Raw genomic sequence first — 21391 nt, forward strand, 5'->3', positions numbered from 1 at the left:
CAAGCTCCCAAGTCTTTTTTTTTCCCCACATTCGTGGCATTAAATGAATCTGTTTAGATAATGGATTTCTACATTTAAAGAAACCAGCGTGCTAGCCGAAAGAAAATTGTTGGCCCACCCTCGTCCGTATCAGAGCCACAGCTCACCCTGAAACTCTGTCTTGCTTTGTCTCTATCACCACCTTTCCCGGCCATTCAGAACCAAACGTTTGTGAACAGATTAAACCCAGGCTGTTTGTGTTGTGTTCTTTTGAGCACCGATGCCTGTTTAATGCAGACTGCCTGGTGTTGATCGGAGTCCATGCCCATAGATTTTTAAAAACAACACATGTCAGAATTTAGCACTTGCTTAACAATAGCACAACCATAGTTAAACAATTCCTTTGAGAGGACCCTGTGCTATTACACCAAGTATTTAGAAGTTTATCTCACCACACCGCATGGCATTCTTGAGTCTGAGTAAACCCGGGCAGTAGTATGGAGATCAAAGAATTTAATAATCAAAAAACCACCTTTCACACTCTATCTGCCATCAAATGAGAGCATTAGTGAAGTGGTATGGAAATCCTCTTTAGCACGCTCGCAGCCACCAACCATGCCACTTAAGATTTAAAACAATGTGATTGAGCGTTCAGAATCCACGGGATTGAGTTGTGTGGGTACGTTAGTGTATTATTTCCAAGTTGCCAGTTTTCCCCAGATTAGCACATTTTCATTTCGGCTTTATTGAAGGAGTCAGAACATGAAAGGGGATTTAGCACAGTGGAGATGTCAACCACGCTTCCTTGCCGTCATGGAGTGGCTGATTTGGTTCAAGGCAGCCATGCATGTGAACCCAACAACGTGACTATGGGACTAAAAGTCAAGCCAAGTGGGGCTGATAGAAAGGAAAAGACAGAAATACAATGATGCAGTGAAACTACAGCTCTCTAGCCCCGGGTGGGAACTTCGGGCCCTTGATTTGATTTCATATGGCCCTATAGTTGCCAAACACATGACACAGCACAGTATCAGCTACACAGTAAGTGCTTTCTTATGGCATTACTGGGATGGCTTGGATGAGCCCAGCATGGCGTGAAGCATTGCAGAGATGCCGCCAGATGCAGGCGACTGGGCCCTGGTCACTGAGGAGACACCTCCTGTTACGGAAAAGCCATGGTTTTCATGAGAACGCGCTCTGTCCATCAGAGTGCTAGGATGGAAGAAGCTGGAAACCATTAGTTCGGGAATTGACATTCTAGGATCCTTTTACAGAGGATCAGCTCCATCGGCTACCCAGAGCCAGGAGGCGTGAGGGGCAGCTTTCCTTTCCTTCACATTTCGTGCGGATCAACCTGAATGTTTCCATCTAAGCAGATTCTGTATTCTTCCCCCAGTTGAAGGGAAATATTGATGTACCTTCTCCATTCAGAGTCAGCCACCTGGTACTTGCTTATCTTTAGAGCTAGCACAAGAACTCTGCATAATCTTTGGAAAGAAAAGAAAGTTAAGAAAAGAGAAAGTAATGTTGAGAGCTGGTTGTAAAGGGAACAATTCAGTCAACTGGTCAGTTGTTTTGTATATATAAGATTGAAAACAGCTTTCCTTGATTGCTTTTCACTGAATAGACTTGGTCACTTTACCATGAATGTGGGTACATTCTAATCCTCTGACTGGAGCATGATTAATTTTTCTCTAAATAGAATCAAGTCAGCAAAGAAACAAAAACAAAGATAGAAACACACCAAAAACAATAGCAACTGCAGTAACCCACTTCAAGGACTGACCTAACCCAGGACCACAGACTTTATTTACAACATAGTTAGTGCATGAGCCCCTTGGAACTCAGATCTCAATACAACCTCTATAGGTCCTGCTTTTTGTGTTGGATGCCCAAAGTGATAAGGTGATGGCTTAGTTTCTGGAATCAGAGCAGTAGCTAAATGGGCTGCTTCTGTCCTATGTGGGTTCCATCTCTAGCATCTGAGTTGAACATCTCAGTTCTTCTTAGCTGCACGTGCACCGAGCCTTGACAAGATGGGGATACATAAGATAGGGATGTCCCGAGCCCCACCTGTTGGTGCTTACGACCTACCAAAGACACAGGAAGGCTTATGTGTGGAAAAACAAGCAGAGTTGGATACAGTCACACACTGGATTGGGAGGAACAGCCGGAACTCACGGGAAGAACATTGGTAAAGAACAAGACTATGATGAGGGTCTCGGCTGGGTTGGGGAAATGGAATCAGAACAAGAATACTTTTATTCCTGTGATTGAAAACATTTAGAAGGAACACTCCAGAGGTCCTTAACATTGGCTTCAAACAGCCAACAGCTGGTGACAGTGGGCCCCAGTGAACAGGCCATGTCTTCTTCCTCTTTAAATGACCTCATGGTATCATCAAAGATAGATTTGGCCTATGTCACCGTCTTGCCCGGAATGGGCAGACCAGATTCTGGGTAGGCAACAGACATAGCACGGAGCCTCAAACCTCTGCTGGGTGACCGGGCCACTAAGTTGGGCAAACCAGTGAGGGGCAAGATTCCTGACACCTTGCTGCTTTCCTGGTGTCCAGGTCAACTGCCGGGGAGAGAGGAGAGTAGTCACATGCCACACCCCAGAAGTGGCACTTGATGAAGAAAACAGCCAATGGGGAAAACCAGGAGGAAGGACACTGGGTTCTGTGAGGTGACACTGACGTAGGAGACATTGACACTCTGATATTGTGATGGAGTGAAAGAGACACACCACTGTCCTCTTCACTGTTCCCCATTGAAACCCTCTTGATTCTATCATTTTCAAAATGGGAACTGGGGCACCTGGGTGGCTCAGTCAGTTAAGTGTCCAACTCTTGATTTCAGCTCAGGTTATGATCTCCTGGTTCGTGAATTCGAGCCCTGCGTCAGACTCTGTGCTGGCAGCACAGTGCCTGCTTGGGATTCGTTCTCCTCTCTCTCTCTCTGTCTTTCCCCTGCTCGCGCTGTCTCTCTGTCTCAAAATAACATTAAAGGGAGACGGGGGACTAACGATATGCCATAATTCCCACTTAACTTCAGACGCTGCCCTTGTTCATGGAAGGAAGTCACTCTGGCGGTCAGCATTGTGGACATGTAGGCTATTTGGGGGCAGTCCCATACGTACTGTCATGTCATGTCACAGAAGCTTCTTTCTCATAAGATGTGGATGACCCCTGTAAAAGGAATGTTTTCTCTGATGTACTGAACGCAGACCCTTCCCCTTGCCCCTGGCTTTCACACAGTTGAAAGTGCATGGGGCAGGCTGGCAGTAACTTGAAGTTGTTCTCAGAGCAAAGTGAAGCTTTAGTCAGGCAGGAAATGCTTATTTGAACTTTATTGGATGAGTCAGTTTGTTACAGCTTTAGGTCACTTTAAACTTGGGGCATCCTGTGTACATCACATAATCATAGTTTTAAGCAATTGGGGACAAATATCAGATACACATGAATGAAGTGTAGACCTCAGCCAGCGGACCATCATGTGGAATTTTTACTATTTGGCCAATTTTGATTAGGTTAATGCTTTCCCTCGAAAACAAGCATCTCCCCTTTTACCCAAAGGAGGGTGGATTCTAACCTTGATGGCTTCTAGAAGACACAGCCATGTGAAAACCCACTCTGCATTTCCCATGCTACCACTGCTGTTGGCAGAATCGGTTATTGTGATAGGCATTCGGTTGAGATAAATCTGAATTTGAGGAAATATCACAACAAGGTCATTACACTCAAGGCCTTTGAACAACGGGAGGCGAAAGGAAGAGAAGGCCTATGAGAAGAAGGACTGAGACTGTGTGAAAATGATTATTCTTAGACAGCATTATTCAAGTGATATTTATTTTTGTCATTGCATAGGAAAGCTGACATCAGTAATCATCATTATTATTCACATGAGACTCTTCTTCTCTATTAATTGAGAGTTGAGTCTCTAGTAAGAAGAAGGATGTTTCCTGTGACGCTGGCTTGCTTTCTCTGGGGAAATACAATTGTTGGGGCGCCTGGGCGGCTCAGTCGTTTAAGTGTCTGACTTCGGCTCGGGTCATGATCTCATGGTTCATGATTTCAGACCTCATGTCGGGCTCTGTGCTGACAGCTCAGCGCCTGGAGCCTGCTTCGGATTCTGTGTGTGTGTCTCTCTCTGCCCCTCCCCCACTCTCACTCTGTCTCTCTCTCTCAAAAATAAACAACGTCAAAAAAAAATAAAAATTGTTTTGGTTAAGCTTCCCTGTGTGATTGGATCTTTCCTTTGGTTCTACCAAGGAAGTGTAATAGAGAGGAAGGAGGGCGACTTATTCTTGTTCAAAGATAATGAAGGCTGCCTTCTACCACTCCATCCTGAACTCTGCTTCCAGAAGAGCTGTGCTTTAAGTCAGCTTCCATTATGCCATTTTACAACTCAGAAATATTTCTAGGGTTATTTGCTTCCTCCCTGTGTTTTGCGACCTGCTTCCTCCCTGCCCCACCCCACCCCCACCCAATCTGTCTCCTTCCTACCTCCAGAGTTTACGCAGTTTCCTAGATAGCAAGTTTTTTCCACCTGCTTACTCCCACCCTCCTCATCCCCACATGCAATGTCCCTTTCTTTCCCTCTGTTCTCAAGGGCTGTTCCTTTCACTTGCCAGGACTTCTCCTCCCCCCCACCCTAATTCAGATTTGTGTTACCCAAATTCCTATAGACATGGCCACTTCTACCAGGACCAGCAATATTATTGGAAATAAAATATAGAAAAGGTTTTCCCATGACTGTTTCCTATAATGATCATAAGTGCTAAGGTCTGGATGACAGATGATTACTCTCTATGGTGGCAGCAAGTAATGACCCAGATACATCGCTTTCACAGTCTGATTCAATGTAAGAGGGTTTCGTACATAACAGCACAACATTTTGTGTTGCTTCTTGTGGTTTCCCATGTTCAGTTTCTATTTCTTTGAAACCAAAGCGTTGACTTAATCTCATCTTTCATATCTCCCAAGTACCCACTCCAGGGCTAGACACCCAAGAAAGGACCCGTTGAACTAATAGATTAAATGACGTAGATGTGGAGGGGTCAAAGAGATGTCACGGAGTGAGGAACCATAATTCCTTTAGATGGTGTGTTGGAGAAATTGTTCATCCTGTCACTGGCACATCGAAGGAGGGCTGTTCCAAGTCCAGTCTTTTGTTGGGTACTCATGTGAAATTGATTCAAAAGCGATAGAATCTTTGTACATATAAACAGCTAACAAATGAGGGAGAATATGCATCCAAACAAATCCAACTGGCAGGACACGTGGTGCTGTTGAGAGGAAGCCTCTGGCCATCTATCACACCTTGAAAGATGAACAGGGCAGGCCTCGCTTTCCCTTCAAAGGCAGGAAAGGTTAGCGCTCTGGGAAAATAGAGCCCAATGGGAATTTCAAACACACGGTGTGGCCCTTCCGGCTCGCAGGTCATTATTAACTACTCTTACCCTAAATAGCCGTGACATATAATCTCTTTCCTAATTTTATTATTTTACTTACTATCCCAAGACCGTAACTTTTTAGACATTCAGGTGAGATTAAGGGAGGAGGAGGTGGAATAAGGCTTTTAAAACCTTTGATTACCTCAGAAAACATATTTGCTTACTTTACCAGGAAGTTGGGGTTTTGTTTTGTTTTGTTTTCTACTGATGCCAAGAGGGGATTAACGAGTAGCTGCTGGGTTTGCCAGCTTTCTTTTGATTTCAGTTTATGTAATTAAGCAGTTCCCAGAATGACTTAGGTTCTCACTGTGCATCAAAACATGCTTCTCAGATGTGTTAGGTGTGGAGGTCAGAGAGTATCCAAACTCATGGAATGGAGGGAGGGGGAGTGAAAAACTGATCTTGCTTTAGTAACAGTCCATCCTATTTAAAAAGGATTGATTCTGCTTTGGGGCCATGCACACTGAGGTACGTTGAGTAGAAAGGTTAAAACAGAAGTTCAGAATGAGCTCATGTTAGAATAACTCAAAGTGAGGTTAACAATAGAAATAACACAGGGGAAATAACACAGGGAAACCAACTCTGGTTCACTATTGAATTTCCAACAACTAGAGCCTCGCGCATGGTGGCTGTGTAAGAACGCGTGCGTTTGACAAAGAAGCACTAGTAACTCACTGGGTGCCGGGCTCCGTTCTAGTTCCTGGAGACACAGTAAGGAATTTAGCCTCCCCCAGGACCCTCACACGAGCAGGCACAAGACAGCCTGCCCGAGACATGGGACAGGAACGAGCCTGAAAGCCCAGGGAGCCCAGCGTTTGTGGGAAGAGGATGTGATCAGGAGAAAATGCTGCTAAAACGACTGAAAAGTGAAGACTGGGTAATGGTGGCAGCTGTATAGCCATCAGTGACGACAGGAATAGGCCACCTTCAGGGAGGACCAGTGGTGAACCAGACATCTTAACATAATTTCATCCCCTGTAAGACACCTATGAGGCAGGTCCTATATCATCTGCTTTTTGCAGATGAGAAAACTGAGGACAGAAATAAAGTCATTTGTGTGAGCTCAGAGAGCCAGTAAGTCACAGATTCAGGTGGGAGCTCTTCTCCATCACTCCATGGATCCTGTTCTTAAATGGTTGTGTGTCTGGGGCTGGTGGAATAAAAAGCAGCCAAGGAGTGGAGAGGGGCATGGGGAAGTGAAGTTTTCTCCTCTTGAAAGATTTGGAATCTTTCAAACTTAGTCGAAGAAATATAGCATGGTTGCTAAAACCCAAGTCTGGACTGGTGACCATGGGAAGGCACTATAGCAGTTGTTTCAGATGGCGTGGTTCAGTAGATCAGGGCAGCATCGGATGCGTGACGCGGCCGCACTTGCTGTGTGGAAAGGCTGGTCCCCAGTGCTCTAGGGCCACGATTCTCAGCACAGGGTCCCTGGACCAGCAGCATTGACATCACCTGGGAACTTGCTAGAAAAGCAGATTCTCAGATTCACCACCCCAGGTCTTCCAAATCAAAACCTCAGGGGACGAAGGGTGGGATCCACGTTCTAACAAGTCTGTGTGTGATTCTGATGCACAAACCCATGTTCTTGGGGGATCCTTGAACACGGGAGAGGAAAAATCTGAATGGCTTATAATCCACGCATCTCTCGGATGCAAAACACCTTGGCAGAAACCAGATGGAAGACTGGTTCTGAACTCTGACTGCATGTTGAGGTTGCATGGGAAGCTTTGAACACTGCTGCTGCCTGAGTCCCGTCCTCAGAAATTCTGGTCTCATTGGGCTGGGGTCAGCCTGGGCATTTAGTTCTTGTAGTGAAGACTTGAATGGGCAATGGATGATTGAGTGGATGGTTGGCAAGGTAGCCTGTGTATTTTTGAGTCAGAATCATACTCAGGGGAGAAAACAAGGCAGGTCTTGAAGGGGAAAGAAGACAAATGGAAGAGAAGCCAGATCTTAGGCCCTTCATGAATACCAGTATAGCTTGAATAAATCTGGAGACTCTTGGGGGCGGGGGGCTGAATTCATAACAATTCTTAACGAGGGACTTATTTTCAGAGCACTTCCAATTATAAAGTCAATATGCTAGCAAGACTGCTTCATGAATTAAGAAGTATTGTGATTTTTAGTCAGTCTTAATGGGGACGTTTCTACTAATTTTGGTTGAGAGCAATACGCTCACCTCCTCCTGGCAGCTTCACTCAGACTCTGTCTCTGTGTTAAAAATGTGCTCTGTCCCTCTGGCCTCTCCAACATCGCTGTTTTCCCTTTGCTCCTTGAACATTCCTCCCCCGCCGAGCTGCCCAGCTCCTGTCCTGAGCATTCTCACCCCGTCCCCAAGTCCCGGGATTTGTTCATGCCCCCATGCCCGCACCCTCATTTTCTCAGGCCCTAGCTCTGCCCAGAACCCTCCATGGCCTCTGGCTTAGAGGACCCACCTCGCACTTGGCTCTTTCATCCTTGAGACACTCTGCCCCTGTTTTGTTTTCTCCATTCTGCCCATTTCCTGTCTCTACCCCTGGATCATAAGTTCCACAGGGACAGTGCTGGCTTGTCATTCTTGGCCTCCCACCCAGCTCAGCTCCCCACACCCCACAGCCTTAGGGAATGGCAGTCAAGAAATTCACTGCAAAGTGAACTTCCATCCCTGTGCCTCCCACTTGCTCACGTAGGGCAGATAAAGAAGGCCCCTCCTCCAATGAGGTAGGAGTGTGGTCGGGCCATTCGGAAGGCTGCCTCGAGGGAAGAATCCACAGGAAAATGTGCCAAGATGGGAATTCCAGAAGGAACCTCCTCCAGAGTGAAGAGTGGTCCTCACAGAAGGGGCGCTTGCAGCCCCTTTAGTCTGTGGGACTTTGTAGTAGTTTCCCAGGGCTGCCTTTAACATACTACCACCGATGTGGGGGCTTAAAACAACAGAAATCTATTCTTGCATAGTTCTAGAGGCCAGAAATCTGGAACCAGTGACATTGGGCCAAAATGAAGATGTCGGCTGGGCCCTGCTCTCTCCCAAGGTCCTAGGGGAGAGGCCATCGTTGCCTCTTCCAGCTTCTGGTGGCCTCCGTGTTCTTTGGCTTGGGACTCCATCACCATCGCTATCTCTGCGGCTACATTGCCTTCTCCCTGCTTCAAAAAAGTCCCCCTGTCTTTCTCTTATAAGGACAACTGTGACTGCATTTAGGGCCCATCCTGGTAATCCAGAATAACACCCCGTCTCAAGACCCTTAGCACATCTGCAAAGTCCTTTTTTGCTAAGGTCACATTTGCACATTAAGGGATTTGGATGTGGATATCCTCTGGGGAGCCGTTATACAACCTACCCCACGTGTAAAGGTAACTGGAGCTTCCAAAGGGGCAGAGAATTGCCCGAGGACATACTTCAGGGTTGTCACAGAAATCAGACAAAAGCCCAGGTCTCCTTTCTGTCAGCTTTGGGCTTTCTCCACTAGACTAAGCTGATGCTCGTAAAAATAAAACAGGGAAAGAGATTTAAAATAGTACCTCATACCCTAATCCGTGTGCTGTCTGGATTATTTGTCTTCCGTCTGGATTGGGGGCTACCTGGATTCATTCGCCTCTGCATCCACTTCCCCCTCAAGTTCTGTTGGGCTCACGATACCCTCTCTGGCCTGCGTGGGCAGCTGCAGGGGAATTACCTAAACGGCATTTTCTGCTCTTTTCAGGACCGCCTCTTTTTCGTCATGGAGTATGTCAACGGTGGAGACCTCATGTTCCAGATTCAGCGCTCCCGAAAATTCGATGAGCCCCGTTCCCGGTTCTATGCTGCAGAGGTTACATCAGCCCTCATGTTCCTCCATCAACATGGAGTCATCTACAGGTAGCTCTTCCCTCTTCCTCGTCTTCCCTTCCCCGAAAGCGAAAAAATCAAGAATTCTCCAGACACTTGAACTGACTTTGGCTCCTGCCCAACTGGTCTCTTAGCAACCCGCTTTAGATTAGTTGTTTGTTCCAATTTGCTCACGGAGGACTTTTTTGGGGGCTGTTTATCACTGTGAATGTTAATATTTGAATAGCCCCAGGAGATCTGGCCCACTGTTTGTGCCAGTTTTGATTGAAAGCCCAAGCACAACATTTTAAAGGCTTGGCGCCGAGCAACCTTGGGGTGACCTTCATTTCTCTCTCTCCCCACCCTCTTCCTTCAACATCAGGGCATTCTCTTTACTTTTTCCTTCTGTGCCATGAACTTCCTCCCCTTCCCCACCTCTTGCCACTTCCTGAGTTTGTTTGGCTTAGTTGTCTCCAGCAGATAGAATCAGAGGAGGCGTTGCTTGAGGGTCTCTGGGTTTATGATTCTAGGAGGAGGAGGGGAAGGGAGCTAGACAATCTCCAACAGGAAGTGACTGCAGATCATCCAGTCCCTTACTGCCGCCCTGTCCCCCTTCCAAGAAAACACAGAACGAACGAACACACACACACACACACACACACACACACACACACACTAATTTTCCAGTAAAGGAGCAGAGCTATTTACGCAGGCTCTTCTGTGAGGTCAGGAATTCTGGGAGGAGTAAATATTTATAATTAGCAACGAGGACGCTAAAGTTCTTTAAGGTTTTCTCAATGACTGTCAATTTCTTTTGCTTCCCCACCTTTTTTTTTTTTTTCTTTTTAAGCTGGCTGGGTTCAACCCAGAACTTAGTCACCAAAACTTTTCTGACCCTCTCCTGGGAGCAGTGCTCTGACTAAATGTTCTTCAGGGGGATTTGACCAACCGCCTACCCGCCCCCGACTACATTTACACTGACGACTCTTAGTGTCCTAAGTATGCATCTCTCTGCTGAAAACTAGTCAGGACCTCCCCATGGCCTACATAATAAAGTCCATACTTTTTAGCCGCTAGTCATGGCCCTCCACATCGTGTGCCCATGTACTTATTTCCTATTGCTCTGTAACAAAATACTACAGATTTAGGGGCTTAAAACAACACTCATTTATTATCTCCCAGTTTCTGTGGGTCAGGAGTTCAGGCATCGTGTGCCTGGGCTCTCTGCTCGGGGTCTCTCTGCTGCGATCAGGCCAGGCTACGTGCTTGCCTGAAGTTTGGTGTCTTCTTCCGAGCTCCTGTCCTGGTAGGCAGAATTCATTTCTTTGAAGCACATGGCTTCTTCAAGACCAGCAGTAGAGAAGGCCTTTCTTGCATTGAGTCTAACTTCAGGGAAGGCTTGGACTGTCTTTTAAAAGGATCACTTGATTAGATCAGGTCTGCCCAGGATAATCTCCCTTTTGTTTCACTCAAATGATTAGGGACCTTTATTCTATCTGCAAACATCCTTTGTCCTGTAATGCCACATAATCACAATAGTGATAGTATATCATCTTTTCCACCTTCTATTCGTTAGGGGTAAGTCACAGCTTCCACCGTACCTGGGGGAAGGGTTATGCCAGCGTGTGACTGAGGCTCAGCTTAGGTTGTGTCTGCTGTAGCCCAGTACACCGTAGCACCTTGTTTGGACCCCACCGCGATTCATAGCTTTTCTCAAACTCACCTGTCAATTCCCAGCTTTCTGTGCTCATTCCCTCCTCTCCCCTCCTCTGATCAGCCCAGAGGCCTCACATAATACTGCCCGCCTGCACAAAGCCTGGTCCCACCAGCTAGAGCAGGACTCTCCACCCCGGACACTTCCATTTGCAATCTGGGAATGAATGGGATTTGAGACTTATGTTACTGTGCCCACTGCTGTCCTCCTTGTGTTAGGCATCGCTGTGGATCCTTCACCAAGCCGCAGACTTCCTTAAGGACTCTTCCTTCCTTCCTTCCTTCCTTCCTTCCTTCCTTCCTTCCTTCCTTCCTTCCTTCCTTCCTCCCTCCCTCCCTTCCTCCCTTCCTCCCTCCCTCCCTCCCTCCCTCCCTTTCTTCTCCTCAATCATCGTATTGCACACACTCTTCTTGTCTTACCCATAGTAAATAGTCAACAAATGACCATTGACTTCAATTAGTTTAAAACCCTAATCTCTGCCCCCCGAGAAGCTCACAAGCCAGTTCAAGGTACAGGAGTGAGTTACGTATGCAAAGAGCTCACCTGACTCATACTGCAAGGCAGCGCACTGTTAGGTGCCCATGCCGGAGGAAGAACTGCCATCCTTTGAGATGTTGTTCCCGTTCCGTCCCTATTAGGCGTGGGTATAAATGGTCCAGTTTGCTAGCAGGGATTCAGAGACTTCCCACAAATAGCTTGCCTGTGGCCCTCCTTGCTCAGTGGCAGACCTAGGAAGTCCTTAAGTGACTGATCAGCAAGCTCGTGCTATAAGCCATGACACCTGTTACTCTGCCTCTTCAAGTCCAAGTCCAAACTCTTTGGCTTGTCATTCGAGGTATTTCAAAACTTGACTTTCCCTTACATTTCTACTTTTCTCCTTTGCAAGTCCCCCTCATCACACCTGTGAACACTTGCTCTATCGGCTTGTATGTGCCATACTTTCCCCTCTCCCTCCCGCCTCCCTGGCCCTGTCTGCTCCATCCCTGTATTCCCTGGCCCAGCTGCTTTTCCCTTCCGACCTCCATCCTCTCAATGCTGGTTTTCCCCAGGGTCTTTATCCCTCCTCACCCCTACCCTCAGTACTCTGCCTGAGCGATTTCAACAGTTACATGCTTTCTGTGAGTCCTGTGTGCCAGCGACTCTGTGTCACTATATCCAGTCTCCAGGTATCCCCAGAGTCCCAAACAAGATCTCTCTCTCAAGCCCTGACCTAGGGGGCCTTCTTCCTTCTTCCCAGGTGAGTTTGTAGTAGTTCACTGACTTGACTCCCTCACTGGCTCTCGGTGTCCTGTCCTCTCTGACCGCCTCCGTTTGCTGCCTAGCACTTTTTCAAAGCACACGATGGTCACATGTCCCCTTTCTTAGCATCCTTCAACCCCTAAAGATAAAGCACAGTCCCCTTTGCTGGCCTTCAGACTCGCTCCTGCCCCAGCCTTGCTGCGCACAGGTCTGTGGTCTGGGCATGGCTTAAGAGCTAGGGGCACAGGCGGTGAGTGGCACGTGGCACCCAAATCCGCTCTGCTTCTGTGGGTGGTTTCAGCCCGGGAAAGGGGTGCTTCTTCTGCCCAGAGGAGATGCGTTATTGTGTTTCTCACAAAGACTCCATATGTGCTAACTGGGCCCCAGTAGCCTCCAGTGATCCCGGAACCCTTACCACTGTTCCTTCTAACTGTGTACCCCCTCTTCGAGGTGATCCAAATTATTTGCCATTCTCCCCCGGCCCCTGGCCCCCTGCCCCCCACGCAGTACGATTCTCTTTCATTGCCCTGGGCCTTTGTACACCTGTCCCTGGAAATCACTTGCTTCTAGTCTGTGTCTCGATTAATGAGTGGCTCCTAGGTCGTATCCATGTTCTGACGGCCTCAAAGTCCCTGGTTTAAATGGTGTGTAGATTCCATAATACAGGAGGAGGGGAAGCAGATAAGAGTATCAGTGAGAAAAGAATGGCCGTGAGTTTATGATTGCTGAGGCTGGGGGATGGGTACATGGGGCTCCAGTATCCTACCTGCTGTTGTCTATGTGTAAATTTGCCACAACTGTAATATCTTTTTTTCAAAAAGAATAGAAGCTCCACGGTAACAGTCCTAGAGTTTTTGATTTGGTAGGTCTGAAATATGGGGTTCGGGAATCTATATTTTTTATAAAGTGCTCCTCAGGTGACTTGGGGACCACAGATCGAGAAAAATGCTGGTGTGCCTTTGGAGCTATGCCAAGTGCCCTGCTGTGTGAGGTGCTCCCTGACCACCCAGGCTGCCCTGCCAGTGTCCTTCCCTCAGCAACGTAACGCCTCTCTGCCCCAGGCATCTAGAAGATGCTCTATACAGGGCTTATATTTTTACCACACAAGATTGAGAATGCCACACAAGAGTGCTTACCTGGCTGGCCTAGAACCGTAGCCTCCTCATAGTTGGTGTTCACTAAATATTTGTTCCTCTAGTCTTATAATGTTCCAGAGCCTTCCAGTCCAGTGGGCTGCTACCTCATTGGCACGTACTGATTAAAAGCCTGTGTTGGAAGCATTCCTAACTCCGTGGCCCTAAAAGGCCCCCCGGTTCCTTCATAGCTCTCATTTTATGGACTCATGAGGAGGATATGATCTCTGTCTCCCACGTTGCTTTGTGCTAAGGGTCAGTCGGCCTGCATGCAGCCCGCTAGGGAGACTGTGAGTGTCTCCGCCGTTTGCCTCTGGCTGTTCTGAAGCCCAGGGGGAGACCCTATTTTGTGTGATGCAAGGGCTCACTTGGGAGATGGCCTTTATCTAGCACAGGGGACTATGGCTTCAAACACTCTCCTTCTCCCGTAATTCTTACTTTCCATCTGTAATGCACCATCATCACCATTGCTACCCAAGAGCTATCCTGCCCTGTGCCAGAAGTGGGGGCAGCGGTGCTCCTGGGAGGAGAGAGAAGGTTGGCTCACGCTAGATCACTCTGTACTCAAGAGGCGCTTAGAAAAGGCGTTCCCTGCTGCTGATTATGTTCATAAGAAGTCAAATAAGAGTGAAGAGCATGGAACAAAGATTTAGGCAAAACCTCAGAGTGCCTAATAAATAACCTGGATCTTAAATGCCTTGTCCTCAGCAGGACCGGGGGACAAAGCCAACAGAGAGAGTCTGAGGGGGGTTTCCCTCGACAGAGCTGGAGACATAGTGAGGCCTCTAGCTATGTTTGTAAGCCAGACTCCCCCGGAAAATGCACACTGAGTCATGATGTAAACCATAGCCTTGTTTTCCTGCTAGTCCAAGGTGGGGCTGGGGGGAGCCTGTGTGCCTAGTTTGGGGAATGATAGCCTGCCTTGATTCCCGGAATCACCTCCTGGACACAGTTAGACATTTCTTGACTTGGTGAAGGTCTCCAGTGAAAGCCTGTGCTAACACATGGAAGTCCTAATATTTAGACTGCTATCTTCTTTCACTACGTTCTCGATTTCTCTAATGCTAATAAAAGCAGAGGACGAGGAGGGATGAGAATGATTTCTTCCTTCTTCCCTCCCAGGCTTCCGTGACCTGCCCTCAGAAAATCACCCTGGACATTTGGGGATCTTTTCCCCCGCAGAGCGTTGTCCCTTACTGTCAGCCTTTCCCCAACCATTCTAGAAAATGGTATTGTGCTACAACCCTCCTAAGGATGTCAGGGCTGAGCGTGTAATGAGAGGGTGGCAGGAATCTCAAATGCTAAGTCAAGGACAGCCCAGAGACGATCTAATCCAAGTCTGTTTTCTAGATGCGGAACTTGAAACCAGAGCTGGGCAGTAACTCCCCAAAGTTTACACAGTGAGGCACTATAAAGCTTCGATGTTATTTTAATCGGAGATACACATATAGATAAAGAGTCAGACTGTTCTACCAGGTGCCTAAACAAATAAAAAGCCATTTCCCTCCCTCCCTCCCACCCAGTTTCCTCTTCTACAGAGACACCCATTTTCAGTCTTTCCGGCTGCTGCCTTCAGTGCCAACCTAAGTATTTCTAAATAACCTGCTTTATTGTTACGTTTGTCAAACTTGATTTTAGGCGTTCTGTAGTGACTTTCCACAGTGGAAGAGAGAGCTTGGTTCTCTGCCCCACTCCCTACCCGCTCATTGCCCCACCACTCCGGTCCTGACTCTCCTTCCTCCCTTCTGGTCCTCAGAGTTTACTACAGTCATGGTTAAATGAATATATGTCATATACGCTATTATGACTGTGAAAGGCTGTTTGGACCCAAGCCCCGTGGTAAGCGATCATTACTTTTCCTATACATTTTCTTTGTTTGTTTTCCTGGAGATGATCATTATCTCCTTGCTTTCTACGTGGTTATTAGTTCAACACAAACTCTACAAATTGTTCACATCTCCCTGAAGGATGCTTTCGGGCAATGGGTATTCTGTACGTATTCTGAGCGTATCCATGTCCCTGGGTAGCTCTCGCAGAGCCCTCCAGACTGCTCCAGTCTGAACGCCGCCTCCCGTGGCTGCTGTCCAGCTGTTATCCTGGGCTCTCCCTCCTCCACCTCCGGGCTTCTTTTGGCCTCTGTCCTCTGTGAATCCCTGGCCTTGTATCCCACATCTCCCCTTTCTCCGTATATTCCCTCGATGTGAAGCAGCCCTAGCAGGTTTTCGAGAAAAAGGACAGGATATAAATTTTTGAGACCTTTCTTTTATATGTAAAATTTTCTCTTACTGTCAAACCTGCTAAAAAGACTTTGGCTGGGTATAGAACTTTAGATTGAAATCCATTTTCACTCAAAATTTGGAGGTTTTCTTCTATTGCCTTCTAACGTCCAGTGTTGCTGTTTTGATTCTTGATCAAAGAATCAAGTCCCCAGCTGTTTTGATTCTTGATCCCTTTGTAAGGATCGATTTCTTTTTTTCCTGGAGGCTGGGGGGTGACTTAATGATGTGGGGTAGACCATTTTTCATCCATTGCCCTGGGCTCTGGATGGACTTTTACAATTTAGAAAATCATGCCCTTCAGTTCTGGGAAGTATTTCTTTAATGATTCCTTATGTTTTCTCTTTATGGAACTGTCATTTGGGTATTGGATTCGTCAGCTTGGGCTTGATCGTTGGCTAATCGGGCTGGCTACGTGGTTGGGGAGCGCCTGATTGTCAGTATTTCTAGCACTTCCCTCTTAGCACGTTCAGATTGCCCGGGGAAGACTCTTCCAGCATCCTGCCTGAAGAGAGAGGGCTGGGCAGCACTTTGGGGCGCCACCGTGGGAGCCACATGAGGAGGGAGACCTGGAGGGCCCCACTCCCAGGATACATTGTCCATTGAACTCTGCCATTTCCAGTTCTGTATCCTGGCACCTGCCCTCGGCCCCCATCCCACCCTGTGTCCAGAGACCCTCTGTTTGTCTTCTCCAGAGAATAAACCCCTGGGGGCAGGGAAGGGACTATGCAGGGTGAAGAAGAAAATCTGGGTTTCTAGTTGCTTTTCAGCCAACTCTGTATTTTCTCTGTCTCCACCTTCATCTCCAGAAGTAACTGTTAGAGCAAATTCCCGAGCTTTGGGTGGCACAGAGGATGGGAGATTCCACAGCCTAAATGTAACTGTTCCTGACTTTCCCCATTGCAGGTTCTGGATTCGGCTCTTTCTTAGGTCTAGTAAGTTATTCACCACTCATCCCATTGCTTGCCAGCTTTCAAAAGTGTGTTGCTGTTGTGTCTTCTCTTCTTCTTCTTCCCATCTTTGTGTATTTAGGCCTTTGTGTATAATTTCGGGAAGGAGAGAAAAGTAGTTGTGGCTATGCAGGCTACTCTCTGTATCCAGAAGTCAATAACAGTAATGACAACAGCCACAGCACACCACCACGGTAGCAGCAACAACCACGAATAACCATGAACAAACCTTATTTGGCTTTGTTACAAACCGGACCATCTGCACGCATCATACCTATTAACTCATTCAGTCCTCACAGCAGCCCTCTGCAGTACATACTGCCATTAACCACGGGATTTGTGATCTTTCCGAAGACCCACCCCTCTGCTACCAGTGTCCCATCTCCCTGACAGGGACAGGCCGGCTGTGATTTCATGTGGGCAGCAGGTCGTATGTTGGAGATAGTGCTGAGTCTGGACTCGGAGAACTGCAGCCGCATCCTGGCTCTGACTCACTTTTGTAGGGTTTTCCTGGGCAGGATCCTCAAGCTACTGGAAACGTAGTGCCCTCATTCTCCCCTGGAATCACCCAGGCCTGGTTTTGAGAAGCACACAAGAAGGCATTTACAGAAGCACTAAGTATAATCCTTGTCACCTGGGAGGCTCCAGAAATATTTGTTAGGTGAATAGGTTACTGAGTCAGAGGATGTTTTGTGCTGAGTTGTGTCCCCTCCAAATTCATGTGTTGAAGCCCCAATCCCCCAAACCTTAGAACATGCCTGGTTATTTGGAGGGAAGACCTTGAAAGTGGGAAAAGGTAAAATGAGGTCACGTGGGTGGGCCCTACTCTGATATGACTGATGTCCTTATAAGAAGAGGAAATTAGGACACAGAAATGCACCAAGAGGGACCCTGCAAAGATACCAGGAAAAGATGCATTTACAAGCCAGAGAGAGGGGCCCCAGAAGAAATCCTGCCAGCACCTTAATGCAGGATTTGCAGCCTCGGAGAGTAAATTCCCATTGAGTCATTCAGTCTGTGGTACTTTGTTATGGCAGCCCTAGCAAACTAATACTGAAGCCCCAGGTTCAAGCCCCAGCACTGCCACTTACTAATTGGTGTCGCCCTGGGCAAATGACCTAGTCTCCCCGGCCCCCAGTTTCCTCATCTCTAAACTGGAGCTGCTAATAATAAATAAAATAAGACGGCCAGGCCTGCAGCCCCGGCATAAAATGAAAGATTTAAATCAGCTAATGGACACAGAAAGGCCTCCGGACATTGTTGGGGGCCCAGCAAGCCTTGCAGAGGTACAGGCACATGGCCGTGGTGACAGCGTAGTAGTGCCCCCGTTCGAGGGGAGCAAGATGGTGGGTGTGTGACGCCGTGTCCCCCATGCAAGTAAAAGGGCCCACCTAGGGCAGGGCCAGACCTCAGAGCCAAGCACTGATTCAGAAAGGGAGGCCTCTCCTTGGTGACATTCCATTACTGGGAGCTCTTGGGGGCCCTGGGACCGGACAGGCAACTCCTGGTAAATGATCTGGCAGTGACCACTGGACTGAACAGATGTGCTTGCACTAGAAAGCTGCAGAGTCTGAGTCTGGTGCCTCAGCCTTCCTGCTGGGCTCCGTTTGCACCCATCCATCTCCCCGCCTCCTACTTGCACCACGTGCTTCCCACGTGACCTGCTTCCCCAAACACGCAGACTTTAGAAATGTGCATTATGGCCACGAGAACCATTCTGCCCCTGTGCCATGTTGTATCATTAAAGGAGCGCTAAATGTCAGCAAGAGTTTTTCAGGTTTCAGGATTTAGGTACTTTTCTGTGGGTCCAGGCTTCCTTAAATGTGAGATCATCTTTACCCCAAACTGTTTTTGTGCGATGTTACCTGCCCGTCACAATGTAGGGTGAAGTCGCAGGGACATGAGAAATGGGAGGGAGAATGAGAGGAGACTGAGCTGCTTGGACTGAAAAGCCAAGTTTGCATTCCTCGGAGGAGCCTACATTATTGCTGAGCTGATCAGAAGTAGGATTCTGACTCTCATTGACACCGGAGGTTCAGAGCAAACAGGAAGTTTGGAACAGAGGGAAATTCCTGATTACATGTATTTCAATGTTTCAGCTAATAGTATGTGTTAAAAAAAAAAAAAATCAGGGACTTTGTCATCTACTTTTGCGTCTCTCATCACACCTACCACAGAGCTGAGAACCTGGTATGGTGGCTTCTGGGCTCAAACTCTGTCTCCACTGGTCATTAGGTATATGATTTGGGGCAAGGAGCTTCTTTAAACCTCTGTTTCTTCATCTGTAAAGTGGGGATGTTCCCTTCCTCAGAGGGATAGTGTGAGAAGCAATACACGCCGATACCTGTAAAGTAATTACAGTTGGGTCTGGTACAAAGTAAACACTCGCTAAGTGTTAGCTACAGTTCTCGTCGTCCTATTTTTCTATTTCACAAGTGGCGGAGCGAACAGTGGGTAAGATTCACTTTGTCTGTTTTGAGTATTTCACCCCAAACGTATCCTGCTGGCTGGCAAATGGATGAAAACGATCTTGGCACATTAGAGCTTCCAAACAAAGACTAATCTGAGGAGATGGGAGCTTCCATATGAGAAGGGATCCGATATCTGTATATTCACTGGTATTTTAGGACTATGTGCCTTAGAAAGTAGAAATTTTGGAACACATGTTACTGTAGGGTAGTCAGTAAGAGGCTGAACCCTCCTAGGTTTAGTCATACGGGTTTGTTTCTTCAATGCCTTTGGCTAATGATTGAACTACTAAAAATGGGAATTGTTTTAGCAAACAATGGGCGGCTCTGCCCCGTGGTGGGCAGAGTGTGTGTGAACATCTGAGTTGGCCCTGTGGTGTCGTGGGCCCTGGCCGGCTGAGTCCAGAATGATTCTGGGGGGGGGGGGGGGGGGGGGGGGGGGGGGGGGGGGGGGGGGGGGGGGGACAGGGTACCTCAGCACATTGAGGCCACAGGCGTCACGCTTGATTGTCTTCGCTTCTTTCCTTGGTCATGTGGTAACAGGCTGACCGTTCCTTGCAGATTAATTATCATAAAATAAGGAGTTGATGCACTTTCTTGCTCAGAAGTCTGCAGTCACACTCCATTATCAGGATAATGTCTAGACTTCTGGCCTCTTCCCCAAAGCCAACCCCAAGCTGACGCTCTTAACTAGCTTTGTCTCTGGGATTTATGTACGTTCTCTTGCTACCCCCACCCCCAGCCCCTGGCTTTTCAAGTGTGTCTCCCACCAAGCTCCTCCTCTAGAATCTTCTTGAGCCTAACTGGTGTCCTTATCAACACAGCCCCACACTGTTCATGTGTCGCCTAGATCCTGGAAATTACAGTCCCAGGACCCCTTCTCCCCTCGCCTTTTCCTGTAGTACCATGTCTTTCACTTTGTATTTTTTCTAACTCACATCCTTTGAGATTTCACCTCCGCTCACTTCTGCCGGCCCTTTCCGGCACAGTGAGTCCCTTCCTTCTGCTGTTCACACTGCATCTGCTACATTATATAATAGCATTTCTCCCATCGTATTGTAACTGTTTCTTGGTTGAAAGATTATATAGAGAGAGCTTCCCCAGTTATGCTGAACTTACAGTTTCAGCCCATGGCCCTTGATTTCTTGGCCAACCCATTCGGACATGTCAAAGAAACCCCTCCGGGAAGGTGGGAGAATTTTCTAAACATATTTGGCCACAGGATTTGGGTTTGTTTGTTTGTTTGTTTTAAGAAAGCACACAAGCTGAGAGAGGGGCAGAAGGAGAGAGAGGGAATCTTAAGCAGGCTCCACGCTCAGCACAGAGCCTGATGCAGGACTTGATCTCACCACCCTGGGATCGTGGCCTGAACTGAAATCCAGTGTCAGATACTCAACTGACTGAGCCACCTAGTACTCCCACGGGGTGTATTTTCTAATGGACTTCTTGCTGGACCAACATTTCCCTGGGCTCTTCTCTATGCACTGTGTCTCTTCCGTGGGTCTTTCTATTCTTCAGTGTCTAGTTGATGAAGTCCTGCAGTGGAAAGAACCAGGCTGTGAATCAGGGCCCAGAACTCTAATAGGGCTCTGCCTCAGCCGTGTGACCTTAGGCACATTCTCCTTTCTGGACATCAGTACCCTGCCTGGAGGCGGGATTAGATGATCTAGCTCTGTGACCGTAAGACTGTTGGTCTGGGAATGCCTTGAACGGAATCTGAAAATGAAACTCTGAAAATGGTTCCTCCAAATGATTTCAGGGAGTCTCTGGAGGTAACTAAATCAAAGTAGCAAGAGTGCCCAGTGCCCTGCGGAAGGGTCAGAGACGTGGCCTGTGATTGCCGTGATCCCTCGGAACATGAGACCTCATCGGCCGGTGGGCCCTTAAGCTGCCTCTGAATATGAAGTCACCATATAGGGGCTCCCCTCCCTAATGTCTCCATAGTCCTCCCTCTTCATCAAAATGAATAGTTTTTCAAGGCTCTGATGTTGCCAAGCTAAATGTTTATCCCTTGAGGGGCTGAAACCCACCATTTAGGCAGATACCGGCCGAAGAATAGGGATGCTTGCTTAGATATTTGTGGACCCATTAGGACTGAGAATCTCACACCCATGGGTCCAAAGCCCTCTCAGAAGAGGGGCATCTGTCCGACGAAATGTGTTCCCTTGTTGGAAATCTGCTAATGTAAAAGCGTTCATCCAAAGGGGATTTCTGTTTGGGTTTGTACTTTTTCTTGAGATGCAACCAAAAACAAGTCTCTGTAGTTTAGAGAGCACTGTGCTTAAGCAGGCACTCACTTATTCAGTCAACATCGTCCAGTCTCCTTGGCATTGTCAGGTATAGGACTTTAAGGTGTGACGAGAAGGAAAGGATACACATTCGCTGCCC

General features: G+C 47.7%; 1 protein-coding gene across 10 annotated transcripts in view; it reads left to right on the forward strand.

The window, feature by feature from the left end:
* Positions 1-21391, forward strand: part of PRKCE (protein kinase C epsilon) — a 493249-nt gene that overhangs the window by 397438 nt on the left and 74420 nt on the right. For all 10 annotated transcript variants that reach the window (XM_039222525.1, XM_039222528.1, XM_039222530.1 and 7 more), the window contains one exon: positions 9120-9274. In XM_039222525.1, coding sequence (XP_039078456.1) covers positions 9120-9274 — 155 coding nt within the window. The remainder of the gene's footprint in view (positions 1-9119; positions 9275-21391) is intronic.

The sequence above is a fragment of the Hyaena hyaena genome, unplaced genomic scaffold (genome assembly GCF_003009895.1).
Source record: "Hyaena hyaena isolate Hyena2069 unplaced genomic scaffold, ASM300989v1 scaffold_1147, whole genome shotgun sequence".
NCBI lineage: Eukaryota > Metazoa > Chordata > Mammalia > Carnivora > Hyaenidae > Hyaena > Hyaena hyaena.